The sequence below is a fragment of the Candoia aspera genome, chromosome 6, assembly GCF_035149785.1.
Source record: "Candoia aspera isolate rCanAsp1 chromosome 6, rCanAsp1.hap2, whole genome shotgun sequence".
Lineage (NCBI taxonomy): Eukaryota > Metazoa > Chordata > Lepidosauria > Squamata > Boidae > Candoia > Candoia aspera.
Window position 1 is genome coordinate 99414595 of NC_086158.1, and position 24817 is coordinate 99439411.

The window sequence follows — 24817 nt, forward strand, 5'->3', positions numbered from 1 at the left end:
TCCCAGGAGTGGATCCACCCACAGCTCGCCCACCAGCCCAGCACCCAAGGGCGAGCTTCATCTTCCAGCTTAACCACCGCCTGTTAAGCCCTTTCCTGGGATGGCGCCGAACCCCGCGGAACCGACTGGTGGGTGGAGCGCCCCACAGCCCCGGCGGGACCTACCCTGAGCCACCTTGGAGGCTGCCCTGGGGAGGGGCTGGGGTGGGCCGGCTCGCCTCTCCTTCTGCCCCGAAGGTCCGGCCGGGCCCCGCACCGCCCCGAGAGGAGGAGGTGCCCTCCTGAGCCCCCGACTCCGCGGAGCAGCTGCGCGCTCGCGGGGCCGCCTTTCGCCTGGCAGGATCGGGGCCGCTGTAGCGCGAGGAGGAGGAGGGGGGGGAGGAAGGCATAATTAAGGGGGCGGCCCCTTCCGGGCACCGGACACAGCTCTTTCGGCCCGGCCAGCGGCAGCGCCCGCCACTCGCCGCCCGGCCTCCCGCGCTCGCAGCCCGGCTGTGTACTCGACCCGCCCCGCGCTGCCCGCCCGGCCGCCCTCCCCCCGTCCCTCCGCCCGCCTCCCTCCCTCCCTCGCCCGCGGCTGGGCGGGCGGCTCCATGGCGGGGGCGGGGATGCTGTGCGGACTGCGGGCGGGATGGGGGCGCAGCAGAGCCGCCGCCGGCCCGGGACGCGCGCTGTGCAAAGCGAGCAGCGGCGGCGGCGGCTGCAGCTCCGGCCGCGCGCCCGGAGGGGAGCCCGAGGCGGCGGCGGCGGCGGCGGCGGCAGGCGCCGGAGGAGCCACCGAGGCTCTGGCGGGCTGGGATGAAGCCGGGGGCGGCGGCCGCCTCTGGGGCCAAATAGCTTCCCGCGGCGGCGGGGGCGCCGGAAGGGGCGACGGCGGCGGCTGCTGCTGCTGCTGCGGGGCAGAGGTGGAGCAGGCGGCGGGCGAGGGCGACGGGGCGGGGGTCGCCGCGACCGCCGCCCTCTCCGCCGCCGGGGACTGGGGCGCAGCGGCCGGCGCGAGGATGGCCGCGCCGCCGCCGGGGTACGCGCTCTCCGACCCGGGCTCCAACAGCGAGCGCAGCGCCGACTCGCCCCTGCCCAGCGACGGAGGGGGCGGCGGCGGCTCGGCCGGGCCCTCCCGCGCGCCCCCGGGCAGCCCCGAGTGGGGCGAGGAGCGGTTCCGCGTGGACAGGAAGAAGCTGGAGGCCATGCTGCAAGGTGAGCGGGCCGGACCCGCAGCGGGAGCGGGACCCGGCGGGCGGCGGGCGGGGAAGCGACGAGAGCCGGGCGGGCGCGTCAGCGGCTCTCCACGTGGCAAGGGGGAAAGGGGCCGGCGCCGCTAGGGCTGCGCTCCCGGCCGCAGGCGCTCCGGGGAGCCGCGAGTTCCCCTTTCCCCATCTCGGGCAGAGGGACAGCCGCTCGGACGATTGGGGGGCGGGGTCCCTCCTCGCCCCTGGCAAGGCGGTCGAAGGAATGGAAGAGCGAGCGGGATCTCCGCGTGGTCTCCGGCCCGGGCTCCACGGCGGAGCTGCAGTTCTCCGGACGCGGCGCGATCCAGCCTGCGAGCAGCGGCTCCGCGGACGTCTTGGCCGCGCCCGGCTCGGTTGCGTCCCCGCTCCCCTTCTAGGGAGGTCGTTTCTGGAGCCGGGCTGTTGCCGGCGCGCGGCGGGGCGGGCAGGGATCTTTTTCTTCGGGACGGTTTTTCTCTGCTCCGCTTGGGCTGGGGCGAAGGAAAGGCGCTTTCGGGAGACGGGCTGGTGGCGGCGCGAGGAGCGTCCCGGGGCGCTGGGGTGAGGCTGCGGCCGTGGCAAAACCGAGCGGCGGGCCACAGCTTTAGCGAGGGGGAGGAACAGGCCAGTTCCGCTCTGTGGGCCAGCTCTCGGTCGAGCTTCCACCTCGGAAACCGCCTCCTCTGCTCCGGGAAGGCCCTGCCAGGGCTGCAGCGCGACGCTTCTGGGATGCTTCAGGCGCAGCCCCCCCGCCCGACCCCAAATGCCAGCCCGGACAGTGCTCGGAAGAGCCTGCGGAGCGAGCGCCCGCCGAAGTAGGTGGCTCCCCGTCTCGGCTGCCGTTTCGCGTTTCTTCTCCCCCCTTCCCAATTTCCCTTCCCGTCTCGCGCCCCAAACGCCTCCCATCCCAGATGTGGACAAGGATCTCTCTCCTACAGATGTTTGTCTCATCTGGCCGAGGAGGCTGGGTTGGTCGGAAATTAGCCCGGTCAGAGGGTGGCATCAGATCGGTGTGTGGGTTTGGGTCGTTAAGGGAGACGCCGGTCGCGCTTCGCGGCCCCTCGAGCGGTGCGTTTTGCTGGCCGGATCTTCGGTGACCGACAGCCGCTGTGCGTGCCGCGGGGTTGTCAAAGAGAGACCAGACCCCACGTCACGAAAGGCGTAGAATTTTGAGTCACTGGGATGGAAAGCGGTGCGGACTCTGCAACGCTAATTTGTGTAAGTGCAAACATCTGCCGCAGGTTTTTGGAAATTCAAGCCGGATTCTGATACCCTGAGCTGCTATGATCTGTTAAAGAATATTCTTCGAAAGACCAGCCACCCCCACCCTCGTGTTGACTTGGATAGCGTGTCTCATCACACTCAACTAGCATAGGGATGGAACTGGGTCTTTGCATCTTGGCTTATCTGCCGCACAGCTGGCGAATGCCACAGAAGTCTTTGACTCGGCATTATTTGATACTGGATGATGCTGAGGCTTGTTTGACCAGTATTCAAGATAAAACAGAGAGGGCAGATTTTACATTCGAGGCAAGGCAGCTGCGAAGGGCCATCAATATTGTAAAGCCATCTTTTCACATCTGAAAAACTGCTTATTAACCAGATGCCCCAGTTTGGGGATTCATTGTTTAAGGTAACGTTTTTAGCAGCCAGTTCAGCCTTACTTATCTTCTTAGCAAGGCCCAGGAAGGTGTTGGGTGTCCCAGAGTTCTTCCCACCCCATGAGGAAACCACTATTCTGTGAATGAAAATTCAGTAATAATAGGATAATTCATTAGGACAGCTAAGTTCATACAAGATGGAAGGTAATTTGGATCCGGTGTATTCCAGTTTATTTTAAAAAATTATGCATGTTTCAGTGCATGATGGGAAATGCTTGAAGTTTTGCTGCAAATGTGACCTCATAACTGCTTATGATTACATTGGAATGTCTTAAATTCAGTTCTGTTTTGAATTATGTTGCTTCTACTAGAATGTTGAGGAAGTTGTTTTGATTGAGTATGGACAACTGCTTCACAAAGAAGCAGATGATCAGAAATCATCAGAAATAGCTTCTGTACACTATAGTTTTTGTATAATTATGTGAACTTGGTTTTTTAATTTTTTTTTTATGAAGATCAGTTTTGATTTATAATCTGGAACAGAACAAGAAACTCCCTGATTGTAAACAGTTTGGGGCAGTTTTGGTGTAAAATCAGGATAAAAGTACAATTTTGAAAAAATGAATCCTATAGTAGATGAAACTCATGCTCTGCTCATGACTTTGTTGATCCAGATGGCTCTCCTGCTTCATTCAGCATGGACTTTCTGGCATTATGTAGACCATCCATCCTCAACCTGGTGCCCTCCAGATGTATTGGGGTTCCCAGACAGGAGGAATATATAGAGATAACTGATCCTGTGATTATTGTTCTTTGTTTCATTGTGTTTTATTTTTAAAATGTCATTATTATTCTCATCATACACATACTTCTTAAGAGTTCTGGCTAATTATTTGTATGAACAGAACTTTGAAAGGTGTATCTGGCTATTTAGACAGCAATAAATGTTATTTTAAAAATCTGTGTTTCTGTAATTGCTAGGCACTGAACTTAACTCACTTGCATTGCTTAGCTGAGGAATATTTTGTAGCTCTCATCCATCCATTGAGCAGGAAAGCAAATTCACACTGAATATTTGTTTTCCGATTCAAGATAGTAAAAACCCAAAATGTTTGCGGTTCACAGATACCCATAAGGGGCATGTGTGCTACCTTCTCGGTGTTTTATTCAAACAGCCTCAGCACAGCCTTTGATTACCTTGGTGGATTGTGAGTAGCAAGAAAGCATTTGGCATGACGGACTTACGTTTGGAATTTGCTTCAATTTAGATTCAGTCTCCTGGGGGGCATGTTAATCTTTAAGCAGCTAATATTTTGCTCTGCTGATACAGTGTTCTTGGTATGCAGCTGAGCAAAAAGTTCACATCGCTTACTATAATTGCTGCACTTTAAATTGGAGATATCTTCCAGTCCTAAAAGTGTGCAGTGATTCTTGAAAAGGTCTATGTGTGTGAACTGCTGCTTAATTAAGCGGGGAGAGTGCGAGCGGATTCTCAGCTCCTTGAAACCTTATATCTCAGTGGGCATTTTCTGCATCAGCTTCTGTTTGTTCAAGAGTTGCATCCTAGTGCTCCACACACAGATAGGCCACTTCTATTTTCATTCAGTCTACCTCGTTTTTTATTTTTCAAACTAATTTCTCTTTCAAGCATTTACATTGATTTTGTTGTAAATGTATTTATTCCTTTGATGTGGTGGCAAAATCCCAACAGCAGCCCATGTGAGAAGGTGAAGCTTTTTTTCTTTATCAGTAGAGGGCGCTGTCTGATATGTGGGATAAATGGAAGAAGCTGATGGCTTGCAGAAGTCAGTCAAAAAAACCAAGTCTCATTATTAGAGATGGCTATGACTGTTCAAAGAAAATAAATGCTGCCTTTTAGCAGGTGCCCAAGTGGGTGGGTGGGCTTTGGAGGTCAGGTGGGGTGGGAAATGCCATGGGGGGTGGCTGGAGAGGCAGTGATAGAGTGGAGGAGGAAGTCAGCAGAACAGCAGGGAAGACAGCAAGCAGATAAAGAGGGTTGGAGAAGAAAGTAAGATGTGAAAATGAAAGGCAGAGGGTAACTATCTGGAGAGAAAACGAAGGAAGACACAAGCTGCATGGGCTGAGTTTCTGCATTCGTGCTCTAGATCAGCATTTCTCAACCTTGACAACTTTAAGATGTGTGGACTTCAACTCCCAAAATGCCCTAGCCATGCTGGCTGGGGAACTCTGGGAGTTGAAGTCCAGACATCTTCAAGTTGCCACAGTTGAGAAACCCAGGGTTAGCTGGTCACTGTGGCATGAGAATTGCAGATGTAGAGATGGGACATGAAACCAATGTCTGCTTTATTCATGTTAGCATGTTTCTTCAGAGTAATCTTTAAAGGAATGTGTGGGGCTGGTACAAGTAAGGAGTGAAGCTGGTAAGGCAGGAATGGCGTTTCTCAGAAAAGAGTGAACCATTGTATCAACCCATGTCCATTTCCTCCCATGGCTCAGAAAGGAGGGAGGAGGAGGCCTAGAGTTTAAATCTTGGCGCCCAGGCCTATGCGTGACCCCTGTGTTACTGCAGTGGGCAGCCTTGTCTATGCATCTATGGTTGTTTTGGTCTGCAGTAAAGAGTCAGACCTTGCCGAGTTGCATCTGTGAGCCTCTGCCAAATAACCGGCTCCTGAAAGAAGGCTTGTGTCTGGAGAGCCGAGATTTTCATCCAGCTAATCCAGTGTGATGTTGCCTCTCATTCCACCTCCTTTATTGTCATATAGGGTGTATTAATAAGGTGTACTAAGAATTTGTATGCTATTTGTTGCAACACAAATGAAGATAGCCAATGCACGGAAGTCTACGTCAGTGAGCATCTGTATCTCAGCACAGACTGTGGACATATTCCGTACAGTTGCACTACAACTGTAGATCCTAACCATACATGTCAAACCTGTATATTCTGTCACATTTATTCCTGGTGTGTGGGTGTGTGTGGGTGTAGTGAATGGGAGCTATATCGCGGGAAACCCGAATTGGACCTGGGGATAGTCAGCACTGAATTGGCTCGTCTTGAATGATGCCCCAAATTCTTCCCGACCGCCTTTGAAATACTTCCCCAAGGGTAGGCAGATATGGAAAGCTGAGCTGCCTGTAGCTGTGAGAGATGCAGGCCTGGTCATAAGCTTTTGTTAATCAACACATTCCTAATAGTTTGTTCACTCATACATGGGTTTTTTTTTAATGACTAGGTGCCTTCTGGTATCTTGAATGTATTAAAAAGTTACATCTTTCTTCTGAAAAAGCTCATGTTGAAACCTTATTTTCTAAATTTATCACTAATTTATCCGTTCTTTATGTTGGATTTTTTTTAAAGCAAGTGTTATATACTGTCATTGATTTCCACAGTTCTATAATTTTGAACTTTCAGAATACAGTTGTGTAAAAGTCTTGGATCCACATTTGTAGCTGTACCAGTATAAGTGTTCCTCTCTAGATACCAATACTGGTATTTTCTTTGGCAAAACAATTTAAGCATTATTAAATTATGAACTTTTAGATGAGAGTAAATCCATTGAGGTCAACAGGACTTCAGCAGGTCCTGTTGCAAAACCTTTTGTTAGGGACCATTTTAAACATGAAGCTTTACGAAATGTCCCATTTTTGAAGGCAACACCACAGTTTTAATAGTACAATTTTCTGTTTGCAGTATTTTGGAAGTGTTTCAAGCATACAACACTTCCAGGATGCTCCAAACAGACACTGATAACCTAAAACTCTGTGTGCCATCTGAATGACTGAACTTAAGAATTAGATCAGTGTGATGCTGTGGATAAGCCTCTTAATAAATCCTCTTGGCTGGCTGGGTGGACAATTACATTTTTCTTTTGTCGAGCTGGTTGCTAAAGTGTGGTGTTCTTATTCCTAACCTTGTGAAGGTCTCCAAGTTTTTTTTTTTTAAAGTCTTGTGCTGCTTCCCAAACCACCATCCCAGTAATCTGTGGTCCCCTCCCCATCTGAAAGATTGGAGCTCCAGTGCCCCTGTCCAGCTAGAAGCAGGACCTCCCTTGCGCTGACCTCTGGAGGGCTTAAGAACTTTGGAGGCCTAGCTATGGCAATGTCCCTCCCCCAACTCCTGGGGCACATTTTACTACCTGCTTATGGGGCATTTGGGGCTTCTTAGAACTCCAGCCTCAAAGGGAGAAACTCCAGAAAGAGAGGGGTGCTGGTTGTGTGGGCCTGTGCCTTGGAGAGTCCCTCACTGGCTGCAAGACCAGAGACTCTTCCCTGACCAGGAGCTGGGACAGGTGAGGCCATTCTGCTTGACAGTCACACTCTGCTTGGATGTACCTCCTGGTGCAGCTTTGGAGACAGGCCTCGTGTGCACCTTTTGACTTCATTTTGGAGGAGGGCTGGGGAAAGCACGATGCGCTGTAGGGGCTCCCTGATGAACTGAAAATCTTCATGATCATTTGAGCGGGATGTGTCCATTCCTGTTAGCTTTTTCCAGAGGAAATGATGCGGGGAAAAAATGTATTCCCTATTACTGGGCTGAGCAATTGGTTTGACCTGGATGATCTCCTAGGCTGAATGCTTAGAAGGTGATTGATGAGTTGGGTGACTGCCCTGAGGGCCCACTGAACTCTGATCAGTGTCAGCTGGAGTCTGTGGCGGCCTGTGACACTTTTTTTTAATCCCTTCAGTCGTGTCCAATTCTCGGAGACAGCCTGGACAAGTCCCTGCAGTTTTCTTGGCAGGTTTTTCAGAGGTGGTTTGCCCTTCCCTCCCTCCTGGGGCTGGCCCAAGGCCACTCAACTGGCTTTGTGCCTAAGGCGGGACTAGAACTCATGGCCTCCCAGTTCCTAGCCTGGCACCTTAACGGGTACACCAGACTGGCTCTCCTGACCCTTTTCCTCAGCTTTTAAGTATAGTGTGTCCAAAGAAGAAGAGGAGACCACAGATACTAATGTGTGAGTTGTGTCTCTCTAGGGAAGTGTGGCAGTCCTACAAGTCCACCCAACTTGTAGCGACATCTTCAGTGACTAACCCACATGCATTAGGCCTCAGCAGGCTTGGAAATTATGAAGAATCCTCACTATGAAAATACGATCCATTGTAGTCTCTCTTGACATGCCTGATACAATATGTATGTCCGATGGCTATGCAACAGATGGGATTCCAGAAGACGTTTCAGGGTGTGTCTGCAAGTCTCAGGACAACATGGTGGTCTGTTTTAAAAAGCCGGAGATGCAGTCCTCTCCCCCCCGCCCCCGCTCCTAAGTGGTGCACAACTTTATACGAAGGGCAGCACACAACACGCCCGCACTGCAGAAGGGAGGAAGGTGCAACAACTCAGCTTTGCTGCCACATTGATTCCTCCACAAAGTCAATCTTCATTCCTAATCAAGGCCACTGACCATTCCAGCTGGTTTCATCTGCATAGGTGCTATTTCCGACACAATGGGAATGGAATCTTGCAAAGGGACGTTTTAGCAATATTAAAACGTTCAGAAAAAAAAAGTAACTCTGGGTGCATTTGAAGCAAAGCTGGAATGCTGGCAAAAGACATTGTTCTGAAGTTTGTTTCAGCAATAAGCTGCTTGTTTATAAATGTTGCGAGGATGTGTATCATGCTCAATTTCACTTTCTACTATCTAAAAAGATTGTTACAGTGTTTCAAAGATTGTTTTTCTTTTTCCCCTGATTTAACAACTTTGTTGCATTAACGTATGGTCCAAACCTATGGATGTGTGTTTGGGCATTTTTTTTCCCTCCTGGTACCTGATCTATACAAATGTGCAGCATTTTTTTTCAGCAGGCCTTGTAGTTAATGGTGTTTTGTAGCGCTGATGTTTTCTGGTTACAGAAATAGGCATTTTTGGTCTCTGAACTCTTCTTAGGCTTACGTTGTTCCATTGGCTACCTCAGTCTTCTCCAACCTGGTGCCTTTCCGGTTCTGTTGGATTTCAGTCCCCATTATCCCCCAAACAGCCCGAAAACTTGAATCAGCTAACAGTAACATGTGCAGAGAAAAGAAACTGTTTATTGGTTCTGGCCCTCTCAGAGAATTCAGCTTTGAATATGATTCCTTAACAGCCAAGGCTGGTAAACTGGAAAGCTGGTGATCATTGCAAGCCTTGAAAGACTTGCTCTCAACTGTCCTGATCAGGGCCCTTGCAGACGCGGAAGGATTTCCAAAGTCAAGTTAAGTCAGTCTTTAGAAGGAGGATTCTGGAGTGGGTGGGTGTGCAATGCAGGAAGTTCATTCTGTGCTATATAAATACTTTTAGTAATAATAAACGTCTGAAAGAGTCTAGGTACCCTTCCTCTTCCACCTCGAGCATTTTTAAAGCTCCTTGCTTAGCAGGCAAAAATGCAAAGTTTTGGGTTAGCAGTTTGGATTCTGCAGCAGCCAAGGGATCCTTAAGAATATTTACATTTCATTTTTCATGTGTGTGTAGCAGGAAAGGGTTCAGTTACTCTTTTAAAAAAAAAAGTCATATGCCAAATTTGCTGATTAGGCTTTCCTAAGGAAAAATAAATGTATGGAATAGATTTGTGGTGGTAGTAATTTTTTAAATGTTTGTACATTCCTTTGTTAACTATTGTAATAATACTATTTTCTAAATTTTCAGTGTTTCCTTAGCAGTACAACAGGTTATCTTGGTTTGGCATAAATGTCTGAGTTAAGTATTACTGGGTTGCACATTCTTGTGGGTTACATTATAATCTTTACCTCCCTTTGGAAACTATGTCCTTTTAACTGCTTGTTGTGGACAGTCTGATTAAAAGCTGGCTGTTTAGTGAATAAACATGCTAGCGTTTCTCATCCACGCAAACTTGAAGGGCCAAATATCTTGATAATTGTTTATCCGTAACTGAATGGATAATGGGATCCTGATGCATCCCAGATTCTGCAAATGCAATATTCGCAGTCAAAATGAGACATGAAATTTGCATCTCATTTGCATATACTTTCCCCAGATGTTTAGAGATATCTGCACTGAATAAAGTGAGAAGTTATGAAAGTTGGTGGTGCTGTTCATTTTGCCACCAAAGTGATTCCTGAATAATTTACATAAAATTACAGGAATAATAATGACTTAAAAACAAAACACTCTCCCCAATAATCTGGCCTCACTAACTTATTTTATTGATTTACAGTCAAAGACCCCCAAATAATGGGGGAAATCATTATAGTAATAATAATAAATTAAAAAGCAATATAATGCACAATGAAATATACATTATAGCAAAGGAAAATTGGAGACAATGATCTGCTCCTGTTGAGATTATCCACACAATCCTCTTAAAGAAAAGCTAAGCCCAATTATTTTTCTAATAACATTAGTTAATTACAATTGAACTCATTCTAAAGTTTCATTGTTTTCTTGGAAATACCTAAATATCAGGAACATTTTAATCCGGTGCTAAAAAATCCAAAGTGACACCAGTCTAGGAGATCCTGCTAAAGTGAAAAGCCACCTCATTTACTTAAGTCCATTTACTTAAATAGAAATATTTTCCATGTAAAACCTTTAGATAGACTATTACTAACTTGATCTGTTGAAGAAAACTGGGTGAGCTTGAGTAGGGAACCAGTACATTGTCTCAAAATCTTTCTCTCTTTCTCTCTTTCGGCCACTAATGTCTTCTGCTGTGGAATTTCAAGATGATCTAGTCCAGTGTTTGTCAACCTTGGCAACTTTAAGATGTGTGGACTTCAACTCCCAGAATTCCCCGGTCAGCCATCAGTTCTGGGAGTTGAAGTCCACACACTTTAAGTTGCCAAGGTTGAGAAACCCTGAGCGAGCTAAATGTCTTATAGGCTGTTTATGTCTCTTAAAAGCAAGGAAAGAGGGGTTTTGATCAAAGCCTGCTGATGACCCAAATGAGAGAGGAGGAAGTTGGGCAGACATCCCCTTGAGTCATTTCTCCTGCTCTTGATTAGCCTTGGCTGCAGCCGCTGTACCCAAGGATGCTTCCCAAACTCAGAACAGTTGATGGTGGGCAGCTGTGACCAACGTGCACTCCTCAGCTGCTGGGTTGTATATCGAACATCATTTCCCTGAAAAATCCTCCTTTCTCTGAAAATATATAGTACATATTTCAAATCAGGTGGAGAAATAGACATAGGGACCCTTTGTCTATTATGGTGACAGCAGCAGGCAATTCAGGCTTTGATCCCTCACAAATTGCCCACGTTAGCCCATCAGTTGCTATATATTTTGCGACTAGGTCAGTGGACCAAAGCAGTCTTTTTGAGAGGGCGGGCTTTTATTTAATTACTACTTATTTTACTGAGAATTCACTTAAGCAGTGGACATGACTTTTCCCAAGCTGAGTATCTTTCAGTACTGCAAGTCCCAGGATTCTCAGCCAGCGAGGCCCACGGAGTACAAGAAGTGGTAGAAAGCTGCTATAAAGTAATAACCTAATAAGGTTTATTTTGCCATCATTCTTTATCATTACAAATCATGGTGCTATTTCTAATGCTTTCAGTGCCAACCCAAGATTATCATGAAACTCTAAGCTGTAGTGAAGCTTCTGGCAAATCAGCAAAGTCTGAACAGATGCTGAACTGAAATGTTTACTTGGTGTGTTTTAAAACATTTATGCTTAAGGCTAAAATGAAAAGAATGGCAGTTCACAAATGTTTTGGTCCAGGAAGAAGGTCCCCTGGTCCCTTTGGTGATGAATTTGGGCCTTCGTTGTGGGCGAAGGTTTCTGCTAACTTAAGCCACATTGTCCTCATTGTCTTTCACAGGCCTAAGCAATTATTGTTGGCCAAATGAGTTTTAGTTCATAGACTGTATCATGACACCATCCAGGCACCTCCACTTAAAGTGTGCTAAGAATTGTCTGGGTAGCTGTTTGTAGGAGGCAGTAATCACACCAATTATAATAGAGGAATGCATTGGAAAGCTGCAGTTGGAGACAAGTGGCAATGAACAGCGTTAAAAAAAATAAGACTGCTTATTTTTCTGGAAAAATCTTTATTTCTGTCCGTTTTATTCCCAAACAAAAAGAAAACAAAAATTGGGTCTCAGCTTGCAATGCATGATGAAAATCAGGGCTCTGCAAAGGGTTTAAGACCGTGCTGTTGATGCCAAGCAAGGACCTCTCTGTGAAGCACACAAGAGTCATCCTCTGCAAAGGCTGGAGCTCAGAAGCCCTCCCTGGCTGTCTTTGCTGCCGTTGTTAGTTTTTACCTGTTGACAGTGTGATGTTTCCAGGTAAAAAAATTGAGATCTTTGGTTAAATTAAGCATGAATTTAGTTTATTGTGCATTGAAGCATTTTATGATAATAGCAAAAACGTCCAGTGCAGCGAGATAAGTTCGAAAGATACCATGCCCCTGGTTTATATGTTACAGTGATTTTCGTTTCTGATGAAGAATGAACAAAGGCTCCGCAATGTGCTTTGATACAGAATTCAGCAGGCATTTGAAATATACAGTGTGGGTATTTTTAGGCCTAAAAAGGGTGAAGAGATAGAATATACGGCCCACCCCATCCAGCGAAGTGAAATAACTAGTGAATCGTGTTCTCCTCTTCCGCAAGTATTTATAATTGCAGTTTTACAGCAGTCATTCCCAAACGCATGACCAGAGAGATCCCGCAATGAAAGTGCACTTTTGTTTGTGTCCCATCCATCCCTTTATCAAAAGCCACAGGCATTTTGGGAACTCTTCTTCTCATATTGTCCTAACCTTCGCCCCTTTGGGAGGTCTCCAGCCTTGGCAAATTGCTGCTTTCAGGCCAGCCTTTCCCAACTGCCCTCCCGATGCGTTGTATGACAATTCCAGCATGGGAATTCCGGTCTAACATTTCTGAGGACCCCAGATTAGAGAAACGGTTTAAGGCAAGTTTGTTTCTTGGACCTGCCTACTTTTGCAGTTGTCTGTGGTAGATACATTCCGTCGGCTGCTTTCCAGCAGTGGCTGAGCCGAGGTTCGACCCATCTCTCCCTTTCTTTGCCAACTGGTCCTCCTTGCTCTTTATATCACCCCGTTTGCCGGATTGGGATCCAGGGTGGATGTAGCAGCAGGAACTGATTCCCCCTGGCCTTTCCCCTTGCTGTTATCCTGTGAGGCCTGAAGAGGGTACAGGCAGCCGAGCCACCAGTGCTGATGGGTTGAGCAAAGGGCAGACTCGTAATGTTGGTACTCCTCAGAAGAGCAAAATGCCATCTTGTCTCTTGTTCTTACCTTAGACTGGAGCACTCAGAATTCCTCTCAAGTTGCCTTCAAATTGTAATCTGAGTTATTGCAAGGGGGAAATGGGACATGAGAAGTAATCATGTTGACTACATTTTGGCCTATAGGTGTGCTGAGTGCTTGGTGGTTGATACAGCGTCCTCAGAATATCCTGCCTGCTCCAGCTTCAAAACGAGCTGTTCTGATCTCTGTTTTGTATACCTCTCCTTTGGTCCTGGCCTTGCCTGCCTTCTGGAGTCTAGCCTTTAGCCAGGTTTGCAAAGGTCCAGTTGTGGGAGATTGGAAGAGCAGTAGGCAAGGCAGTTGACAGCTTATCACATAAACAGTCCAGCTAGGGAGAAATCTGGGATAAAGCATGTCAAGGTTTTCAGAGACGCTCAGCCTTTATGAACTCCCTTTTTTGGGGGAGATGGGCAGTGATAGAAATTTGAAAAATAAATAAACCAATAAACAAACAAACAAACTCCCAGTAAGTGAAGCTGGGAAATTCCCCTTTAGTTTCCAGCATTCTGTGCCAGATGAGCATTAAAGATCCATTTCAGCCAACTGTGTGGTTCTAGCTTCTTTGGGCTTGCCCCGTTGTGTTATGCCTGGCCCCTCAGCTTGAAAAATATGTGCCAGGAGCCTGGGCAATAGCGGTAGCTAGGAGCACCACCAGTGGCACGTGCAGATGGCGGAGCGAGGTCTGCAATCTGGCTCTGAACTCATCCAGCCCTCCGCCCTTGTTTAAATCGTATCTGGAGTAGATTTCAGGACTTCCCCATAGTTAATTTCTTTGCATAGATTTTGTGTGATGTTCTTCGGTTATTTTATCTTATTTATTCACGACTGTGCATTTTTCAAGACTTTGAAGGTTATCTTGCTTTGGTCCCCCATGTGGGTTAAATTATCTGATTGCATCGTTTTCCTCCCTTTCCTGGAAATTGTGTTGAAAAACAATGCTGCTGAAGCCTCAGCCAATGGGAAGTCCTTTGAAGCCCCAAACGGCTTATGGCCAGATTGTTTCGTGGCATATTTCCTCCAGTACTTCTTGCCGCAGACAGCCCTACCTACCCTTCACAGTCAAAGGTCCGAGAAACGCACATGGTCCCTGTCCATGCAGTTTTTTTGGGCAACCACCTTGTAGTGCCCTTCTGGCTTTTCCAGCATCAGATGGAGAATGTTCCTCCCAGGGAGGGTAAGAAACCTTTGAGTTCTTTTAGTCTTTAATTTGATTTATTCTTTCATTGGGTTTTCTGATGTGTTGTGTTGTGTTATCCCTATTGCTGGTTTTCTGTTGTGGTGGTTTGCAGCTATTGTCCTGTGTGTTCACCTCATTTGCCCAAATATTAGGGTTATCAGGGTGCTAAACAGCGTACTTAATCACCAGCTTGATCAATCCATCCCTACATCTTGGAAGCTTCAGAATAACTTTGCAAAAGTAGAGTATGGTTGGCAACACTGGCATCAGTTTACTTGATGTCTGTCCTCATCATTACCCCCCTTGTCCATTGACAGGCTCAGAGCTTCACAGATGCTCAGACCTTCCCAATAAAATCTCCAAAGAAACCTTTCCTCATGTGGACACAGAGAGATACTGGTCAGCTCACCACCTGATAGTAAGACCTGTACAATAGTGGAACAGTCTACCTAAGGAGGGTGTGAGGTCTCCCACTTTTGAAGCTTTTAAGAAGAGGGTGGACAACTGCCTCTCAGGGATGGTTGAATTGGTTTTCCTGGATCCTGCAAGGAGTCTGGAACCTTATGGTCCCTACCATCCCCACCGGTCTAAGATTTCTCTTTCTCTGAGGGTAGAAGAAGGTTTGGTTCTTTAAAAACCAAGCAGAAGTTGCTGGACCGAGGCTAGGAAAACAAGTGGGGTGTACCATGTCTGCAAACAAGCCCAATACATGGCTGGAATTTCCAGGAATCAGTGGGGAACGTAAACAGAACTTCTGCTAAAATGTCTTATTTCTGTAGAGATGTGTAAGGGTCTGAGAGCCAGTTTGGTGTAGCGGTTAAAGGCAAGGGGCTCAAAACCAGGGAGACCATGAGTTTTTGTCCTGCTTCAGGCACAAAGCCAGGTGGGTAACTTTTGGACCAGCCACTCAGTCTCAGCCCTTGGACGAAGGAACTGACAAGCCATTTCTGGAAAAAAAAAGGTGCAAGAAATTTGCATGGATTGTGACCATGTATTCCAGTCACCACGTGTCAAGACTTACTTGAAGCCCCACCCGTGCAAAAGGATGGGTCTGGCCATGAGTTTCTGTTAGATTTGTTTTTCTGTGCTGTAGAAGTCCAGTATTTTTTATTTCTCTGTCCATGCTCAGTCATAATGTGTCCTTCAGCTTTTTAGGTACACATCAGGTTGTATACAGTATTTCCCTTCCTTCAGATCACTTGTGCTCTATATATTAACTTGGAACTCATCTCCCCCATCTCTTTTTAATGGAAATTTGGGGGCAGCAAACAAGCGAAGTCTATCTCAGTAGGAACATCTTGTGTTCTAACTGAGACACTGTGTCTTATTTTAGAGGACCTTTAAAACTTACTAACAAACAGCTGTTTTATTGAGGCAGTTCTGTATTTATCTCCTTCAACACTGAAGGTCTGCATTTTGGTTAAGTTAGAAAGGGCGTTATATTTGATGCTTTTGTTTTTAATAGAGTTTGCTTTTATTTATCTCTTAGGAGATTGGTCTATCTCCCAAGGGAAAGAAGAAAGGCTGATTTCTCTAGTTGCTTACCTCAGCACTCTGTAGCCATGAATGTTGCTGTAGAAATTATTCCACTTTTTGTTTTGCTTTTTAAACTGTTTTATTGCCAGAGAAAACAGCACAGGTTGGAGAGTCCTATTCCTCTCACACCTGGGATTGAAGGTATCAGGTATGGTGTCTCCTGGATCTTAGATGCTGGCAGCTAAAAGTACTAGGTCACTGGCCCCAAACAGGAAGGGGGCTGGGATGTGAAGACCTACTGTAAAGGGCTTCTAGCAGAAGGAAGTGGAGATCTGCACCCTTCCATCCTAAGGACTTTGCTATTCCACTACAATGTCTTTGAAGGAATTTTAGTAGCTGATTGTGGATTACTTGGACATTTAACTATTATATCTTATCCAGGACAGGTAGATGTCCTTTTTTTAAATTAATATTTTAATATGCATCTGTTATTGTATTGTATTTGCATACACTTTATGGTATGGACCCTCAAATTAATTTGGAAAGCATGGAGAAGCTTATATATATATAAGTAAGCATATACAAATATTTGCCAGTCCATGCACATTAAGACTTCTCCACTACTACTTATTAAGCTAAACATTATCCAGTTGTTGTAAGGATTCCTTGCATAATCATTTGAAAATATTTTCGTTCACCACAGGTGACCAGGTCATTGAGAAGTATTCTGCAACATGCAAAACATGATTGCTCTAAATGATAAAGCTTAGTCAATATATATAATCTGTGCTGGGGAAGGTGACAACCGGGGAAGGCACTGGCAAGCCACCCCACTATAGTCCGCCAAGAAAATGTTGTGAAAGCAGCATCCCTCCAAAGGGTCAGACATGACTCAGTGCTCACAGGGGACCTTTCACCTTCATCACCAAGTCAGCCAAGGCCAAGTTCTATTCCTTCAAGTTCTTTACAACATAAAAACTGTTCTACTATTCTACAATTATCCATAGGGCAAACGAATATCAATACTTGAGCTTTCCTTCCAATACAGTTTGATATTTCCTAATTATATTATGTTTAATACTGTGTTGGATATGAGCTTCTGGACTGAGCAGTTTGTAAATCCTCCTCCTCTTCCTCCTCCTCCTCTTTACACACTCATTCTTCAGTTTCAGCCAATGTATGAATTGTCCATCTGCTAATGTGGCTGTCCGAAAGAGGAACTTCTAAACTTCTCGTCCTCATTTTGAAATATTATCTTTACTATAGCATGGAATAGAAGCCTCATGTGGCGCAGAGGGGTAGGTGGCAGGACTGCAACTGAAACTCTCCCCACAATTCGAGTTCGATCCCAGCGGAAGCTGGATTCTCTCTCGGGTGGCCGGCTCAGGCCGACTCAGCCTTCCATCCTCCCGAGGTCGGTAAAATGAGCACCCGGCTTGCTTGCTGGGGAAGGTGACGACTGGGGGAGGCAATGGCAAGCCACCCCGCTCTATAGTCTGCCAAGAAAGTGTTGCGAAAGCAGTGTCCCCGCCAAAGGGTCAGACATGACTCGGTGCTGGCACAGGGCACCTTTCACATTACTATAATCTGTGCACACAGAAACCAGAATCTTTCTTTGTAGAAGACTGGTAGCAGATAGCAGTATTGTAGATTTTTGGTTTCCAGGTTCAGTAGTGCCAGCCTCTACCTCAGGGTTTCTCAGCCTTGGCCACTTTAAGATGTGTGGACTTCAACTCCCAGAATTCCCCAGCCAGCCACTTCTGGGAGTTGAAGTCCACACATCTTAAGGTGGCTGAGAAACCCTGGGCTAAACCTTAGCCTTGGCAGATTCCTATACGGATATATTTTTGGTTTTTAAGATATTTGCTGTGTAATTTTTGTCCTGTGTTTTCAGCTGTTGGGGATGTTGCAGTATAAAGTAAGGCCTATTGATAAATAAAAATCCGTTCTAAACATTTCTGGTATGAATTGGCTGATCTCTGCCTTCGGGCTTAATGTGGGGATTAGAATAGAGCCTCCACTGAAATTTAGCACTTTTCCAAAATTTGCACCATATCCATGTGTTTTAAAATACCTCTTCTCTGAGAAAATACGTATTTGCAAAAATGCCTTATTTTTGTGAGAGAACTATTCTACGAAAGTGGATCTCAACATGCTGGCAGTGTTAGTTCATAGCCATTTTGGGGCACTTCTTGAAATAGGTCACAAAGTGGAATATTAAAAATGTCTTGTGGACTCTTCCCCCCCCCCCCCCCCGTCTCACTTGGTTTCATTTTTGGATGACATCCAGGTTTGCTAACTTTTTAAATTAAAATTTGCTTGCGTGATAACTAATGGCACTGAAGATTGTAACTGGCATTAGCAGCAAGTTCTCATCCCTAAAATTCTTTGCAGATCACATTGGATGATACCATGGTTGAGGCTATTTCTAAAGCACTGTTTCCACTGTAGATGTATGAGAAGCCAGTCTTCAGAGCAGGTATTGGAAACTTGCATTGTACCAGCTGCAGATGTCAGCTAGAACAGTTCAAGTTTATAAATCTCTGGCCTGGAATTTGGCTGCCAGATACTGCTGAATCACTAATAGTGCACTGTTATAGGAGTAGTTCAGAAGGGAGGGCTGTGTTCAGTTGTCCTAGGCCTGTGTCCCTTGTGCCTCTTTAACAACTGCTTGTGATTGCACTAGCAGTGTGTGCAAAAGGGAAAACATGTTTATTTCGAGCCTTAGAACAATGGAAGTATTCCATTGGAATAAAAAATATTGAGTGTGCAGGCCTGAGTTTTCTTCTAATGCAGTACTTCCAGGGTTCTGAGCTCAAAACATGAAACAGTGGAAATTGAGCTCAATTGTGGAGCAAGAGTTTTTGCTGCCTACCATCCAAATTGTGGATGACTCTTTAGAACTTACTTTCTTTTCTGAAAACAAAATGTCTACAGGAAGTAATGGGGACAGAAGGCTGCCCTCATCCTTGGTCCAATCTGTGCAGTTCTCTGAGCAAACTACAAATACCTTCTCAATGTCTTTGAGCAAACTCCCTGGGTTATTCAGCCACAGACTGGAGGACAAAATGGGCCACTCTCTTTTTAGCAGTCCTATCAATTAACCCATCTCCCCAACGAGGTTTTCTGAATGCTTTGATTTTTTTAAGGAGAACATCTGGCCATTTATTTCTGGATACTGAAGACTGCAATTGTGAGCTGTGACATGTTTCACTCAAGGTCAAAGCATTTTGCACCTTCTAATGACGCGCATCAAGTCCCCGGTCCTCTTCTGAGTATCTGTGTTGCTCACTTCCTTCTTCTCTTTCCAGGCTTTTATAACTATAGAATTTGCCAGGATGTCTCAATCAAACAACTGAGGTTACCACTATTAGGGGATTGTTCCCCAACCATGGCTTATGCTTTGGCAGTGTGATGAAATGTCTAATGCAACATGGAGGGAGGGATGTAGAGGAGGGAGCAGAACCATTACAGGAGGGAGTTCGACATTACAAAAAAGATTCCTGAGTCCAGGGAAGGGGACGTGGGGGGGAGTTGAGAAAGAGACTAAGTCACTTTGCTAGGTATAAGTTGATCTGGAGAATTGCTTTGGCAGGCTTTCAAGATTCTGTAACATTATCCTACTAGCGATAAATATCTTTCAGGAAATCCAAGTGGTTGGTTCTTGTTCCTGAGTTTGTAGCCCTGTAGGACTTGACATGTCTGTGATTTGGAGGAATGCTGTGATGTCTCCACTTCATGCTAAGATATGATGTGGCTTGCTGATTTTGATGTTGGCTTAGAAGTTAGGTGAATAATGGTAGTAGGGTCTTCATGAATAAAACAATGGCTTGGCACAGTTTGCAAACCAAGAATTATGTTTTTATCAGACCACTGAAGTGCTGGTCATGCCTTCTTCTAAAAGTAGGTTGGGTTTCTGCTTCTCATTTGGATAATCAGATGCTTCCACGATATACAATAAAAAGGGTCAGTTACCATTAATTAGAAGACATTCTTGGCTTTGTAGCTTATCTGATTGTGCTTCTTTATAATAAGCAATCAGTTGGCTGAAGCCCCAAATTTCTGAGGTCTGGGGATTGCGTTGTTGGCTTTGGGCAATTCTGAAAGCAAGCCAGCTTCACAGTGCAGGAGGTCAAAGGAGCCGATATTGAGGAGGATGTTTGTGAGCAGTCTTCTGCTGGAGTCTTCTTGCTTCTGGCAAAAATCATAATAAATGGCTATTGTAAGAGGAGGAGGATGGAAGAAAAGCTTAGCTGTTCAACATACTGTTTAGAGCAGTGTTTCTCAACCATGGCCACTTGAAGATGAGTGGACTTCAACTCCCAGAATTCCCCAGCCAGCATAGTTTGAAGTCCACTCATCTTCAAGTGGCCAAGGTTGAGAAACACTGGTCTAGAGGAACTGAAACTTGGTCATATTTGCAGGGCAGGGATGGTGCTCTGATGCACATTTTAATTTCACCTTGACACTGAGTAAGAAGCAGCTTAAAAATGGAATTCATAACTATAAGTGGTTTCTGCTCTTCTAATAAAGTCTTGCCATTTTGAAATGGGGAGAGCTCCAGTATCAACAGCTTGCTCACCACTAGTGGTCACTAAAGATCCTTTGCCTCCTTTCTCTAGAGTCATATGGCTTTATCAGGGCTTATAGCCCTATGCACAATTTGCAACACAGCTTTTGTCTTTGTGCGCATGATTCTCTGTCTGCTGCAAACTTGAACCCCTAAAAATGCCTCTGTTTTAAAAAGTTGAAGGAAGGTTACATAATACCTCTAACCTGTAATTTAGTGGGAAACTCAGTGAGAGTGCTCTTGCCGGGCAGCTTCATGTTTTTCATAAGGCCAAATGAGTCACTTTGGATATTAAATGCAGCCAGAAAAAAACCAAAAATCAGTAGAATCCTTAGGATAATTTAGATTTGAAGGATGAAGAGGAAAGTCTGATATTCCACAGCCATTTAAGGAGGGTTTTGACAGTGTACTTACATGGCCTTATTATCAAACTATTAAATTTTCACCTGCTAATTTTGCTACTGTAAACACAAAGGTGTTCTAGTTTTTTCATTCTTTTTTCCTCATTTCCCTTTAACTCGGTGAAAAGCCATGTGTAAATCAAATATCTAGAAAAATAATCCTGAAGGTCTCTAATTTTTGGACCAAAGCACAATTCTGTTTTGTTCTGCTTTCTCTTTCATCTGAGCTTGTCAGAAACTTGTACCACTGACCATTTCTACTGCTGTGCTAGAGTCAGAAATTTTGCCTCTTCTGGGCCTTCCTCAGCCACAGAATGTCTCTGTTGTCTTCTAGAATTAGAGGAAAAAAGAACAGAAAAGCCTGACCATCTCTTTCCTTTTCTCTCCTTGTCTTGTAAATGTAGAAATGAGATGGGACTGAAAAATTAGATGAAATGTTTTATATTAAAATGTCAACTGGTCTGGGAAATGTGGTTTTGGAAGCAGGCTTGAGGTGACAGGAGAAAAGAAACAGGTAGAGTGGATTTTCTATTGTAGGTTTTGTACTGTCTGTCTTTAGGGATTTATACCTTGCTCTTCCCATGAAAGGCTCCCTGAATGCTTTATATAACAGTTTCTTCCTTCAGCCTTACAATCTAAAATACATATGGCACATAAGGAAAAAGAGTTGGGTAGAGAACAACAACAGCAAGGAAACTCTGGCACCCTACCTTAATGCCACATAATTCTTGGAATGACCAGATGTTACTCAGCTGTGAAACAGCCAAATGCTCTTTGTTTGATATACTTACAGTATAGGGGATACAAGGGCGGTTTGAAACAGGAGAAGGACCCAACAACTGTTGGTTTCTCAGCTGGTGGAGGACCCTTTCTTTCCTCTTGTCCTGTTCTGTGGGCTGTAGATTGATAATTGGGGGAGAAAGAAGACTTGATGAAACAGGTTGTACCAGAGCTGATGATGGCCTAGCTCTCCTCTTTCTACCACTGAATCGATATTTATCTGGTTCTTCCAGCAATCTTTACTTCAAGAAGATCGACAATTAACAGAAACAAAATAGTACCATGAGTAGCTCTGACCAGAATATTAATTGGTTAAGGCTTCACTTGAAAGTTTCCTACGCGTATGTCAGAACTGGGCATTTTATGATGTGAAGGGAAAATAAGTTGAATGGCAGTTTTGAGGCAGGCAGCTTAGTTTCTCTGGTCCCAAAGTGTTGATGGTATTTACCTATCAAATAAGAGAAGGAAGAGTATTCACTTGCTCTAGTAGGAGAACATAGTTGCATAAATTATGGCTCATAAGATAGTTTTTTCCATATTACGGAAATAAGAGTGTTATTTGGCCAACAAAATGTTTTTCGGAACAACCTTGTACATCTTCATTTAACTCTAGTATGAGGCAAGATGAGGCCTTTGTCTCAGACAAGACAGGTGAGTATCGGCAGGTAGATGTTAGGAGATCTTACCACTGGTACCCCGTCATGAAGTCTTCTCCAGATGCATCTTGAATCAGAATACTGTAGCATTCTTGTGTCATTCTGGTTCATGTTGCTGGAACTTGCTCATAAGAACTTCCAAAGGTTGAACAAGTGTGATGGGATGATGCCTGATTTTTTTTCAACTCTGGTCTGGGATGCACAGCTCCTCGTGTGTGTGCGCGCGTGTGCGCGTGTGTGTGTGTGGAGGGTTGATCTTGATTGGGTCCACAGGGTATGGTAAAAAAAAGTCCTGTTGGTAACCATGGTAATGTGATCAAACCTCTGCCTGTTTTTATATGTATCATGGTGGTTTGATCGCATGATCACTGCTGTCTCTTTGCCCTTTTTGGCCATACCCTCCTGACACCCCTGGATGGGATGGCAATAAAAGTGGCCCCTCTCCCTCAAAGGGTTTTAAAACAGCTGGATTGCTGAGGGGGGGCATAAGATGAAGAGGGTCAAGAATCCAAGGGGGCTCCAACATTCAGCTTGAATGAAGGGAACTGGGAGGTTAGGGTTAAATCAAGGGAGGGCCCCAGGGGTCAGCAGGACTGGTTGAAATAATAGTAATTTCATTTAAAGAAGGCTCCAGGCAACAACCAAATAACAACCTGGAGTGGTTAAGGAGACAAGCAGCTAGTCTGGCCAAGAGAACACCTTTGACAATTGATTTATGTTGTATTCCTAATCCAGTTTGACCTCAGCCAATACTTATGAAGCCAAACCTGCGTGCCTTCTATACAATTATCTCCAAGGGAAAAGGCCTATATCCAAGTTAAAACATTAGTTTATCATCAGCAAGCTTGTTACTTGACTCAGTTTAGAGAAATGCAAACTTCAGTTGGACAATGAACGTACTAAGTTGGACAGTCAACCTTACTTTTATTTTTGTTCCTGCGCATTTCCATCAATGCTGAGCCAATGTCTAGTCTCTCCCCATTCCACTAAGTCACATTAGTAAATAAACAGAAGAGTGCCAAATTGAGAGAAGATTTGTTAGTGGCAACTATGCCAGGCGGGAACTTACTTCGATCCCTGGAGGGACGGATCTCCCTTTGTTTCATGAGGAATGCCCAGGTGACCCACAGGTACCCAGCCACCTCCTACCTGATCTGCTAAGGAATAAATGCGGTGGAAGTTAGAAGACTTAAAAGCATTTGAAAGGGCATTTGAGCTAAGTGAATGGGGCTGTTTTTACTTCACTGTTTTTGTAAGGAATCCACACTGGCGGCAAGCATGTATAGTAATATCCAGGACGGTTTTTTAAAGAAGCAGGGCTGCCTTTTCCTGTTAGGGCCCTAACATTCCTTCCAAATTAGTACAATTCCTGTGTCTCTGAAAAGAACAGGCCGTTTGGCAAGAGATTTTGAGCAAGCCCTTGAATCACACTGGGAATATTTTGCTAGAGGGATGTTTCAGTGAGAAATGGAAGAGTCTCTGCATCTGAAATCACGTGCTGTCAACAGTCCAACATGCCAGGTCTTCTTGAGAAGAGGATGAGTGGTAAAAGTATTGTTCAAGTGACTATATATCTTGTAATTCTATACAATTAGGGAAAAAAATACCTTGCTTAGCAGACTAGTGAGGTGTTCTTGTTAAAAAGTGGTGAAGGAGACAAGCAGCTAGTTTGGCCAAGAGAACGCCTTTGACAATTGATTTATGTTGTGTTCCTAATCCAGTTTGACCTCAGCCAATACTTATGAAGCCAAACCTGCATGCCTTCTATACGATTATCTCCAAGGGAAAAGGCCTATATCCAAGTTAAAACATTAGTTTATCATCAGCAAGCTTGTTACTTGACTCAGTTTAGAGAAATGCACACTTCAGTTGGACAATGAATGTAGCAAAATCTATTTTTAAAAAAATGCTCCTGGCACCCAATTCCATAATGAGGTGTATGAGAGGTTGCATCACTGACCGCTGTCCTCCACTACTCCTTTAGTAATGCAGATCAGGTGGGAACCCAGGCTCTTCCTACTGCTTGACATGTCAGCTGGTGATCCTGGTCCTTTAATAACTTCTCCACAATAATCTTGCTCAGTGGCACATGGCTCTCAATCTTTCAGGACTTGCATTGCATGTCTGCTGGATCCCCAAGATCTCCTTTAAAAACTTAACTCTATAGGCAAGGACCTCAGTGGAGGACCCACTTATGTTTGTCTGCCTGACCAAATTAACCAGTCTATTTGAGCCTGTGGTCAACCGGATGGTTTTGATCAGCAGACACAATTGGTGTGGTTTCAGTACAGAAATACACCATTGTGGGTGTGGTGGTTTTGAGAACTACAGATCGCTTCACATTTTGTTGAGCTGGGAAAAAAAATCTTTATGGCCATTTCTAAGGAAGTAAGCAAATGAACCAGCAATGGTTTTATGTCCTTTTAATTTGTTCGACTAGATTTTTAGAAGTTAATCATTTGCTTCTCAGCATTTTCACGCTTGTGTGGAAATAAAATGTTCTTTGCCTTAAGTTGTGAGGGAAAAGAGGCCTTGGTATTCCAACCATCACTAGTTTCAGTTTTTGGAAACTACTGCAGAATATTATCTCATTTCAGGCTATTGAGTATCATGTTGATTTACAAATTCACTTCCTGGAGAACAAATATTTGATAAAATTGTAGAAGTCTTTTTCTGAATATGGAAGTTGTAGAGAAAAATATAAGCTTATAAAATTCATCTTGGTAGGTGGCAAAAGCTTGTGAGCAGGTCTTTTATGCAAACAGT

The 24817-nt window shown here is 45.1% G+C and overlaps 1 protein-coding gene across 1 annotated transcript in view; it reads left to right on the forward strand.

Moving 5' to 3' along the window:
* Positions 1–682: 682 nt before the first annotated feature.
* Positions 683–24817, forward strand: part of BICC1 (BicC family RNA binding protein 1) — a 102609-nt gene continuing 78474 nt past the window's right edge. Inside the window, exon 1 of the mRNA XM_063307748.1 lies at positions 683–1196. Within this exon, the coding sequence (XP_063163818.1) occupies positions 1001–1196 (196 nt within the window). The 5' untranslated portion in view covers positions 683–1000. The remainder of the gene's footprint in view (positions 1197–24817) is intronic.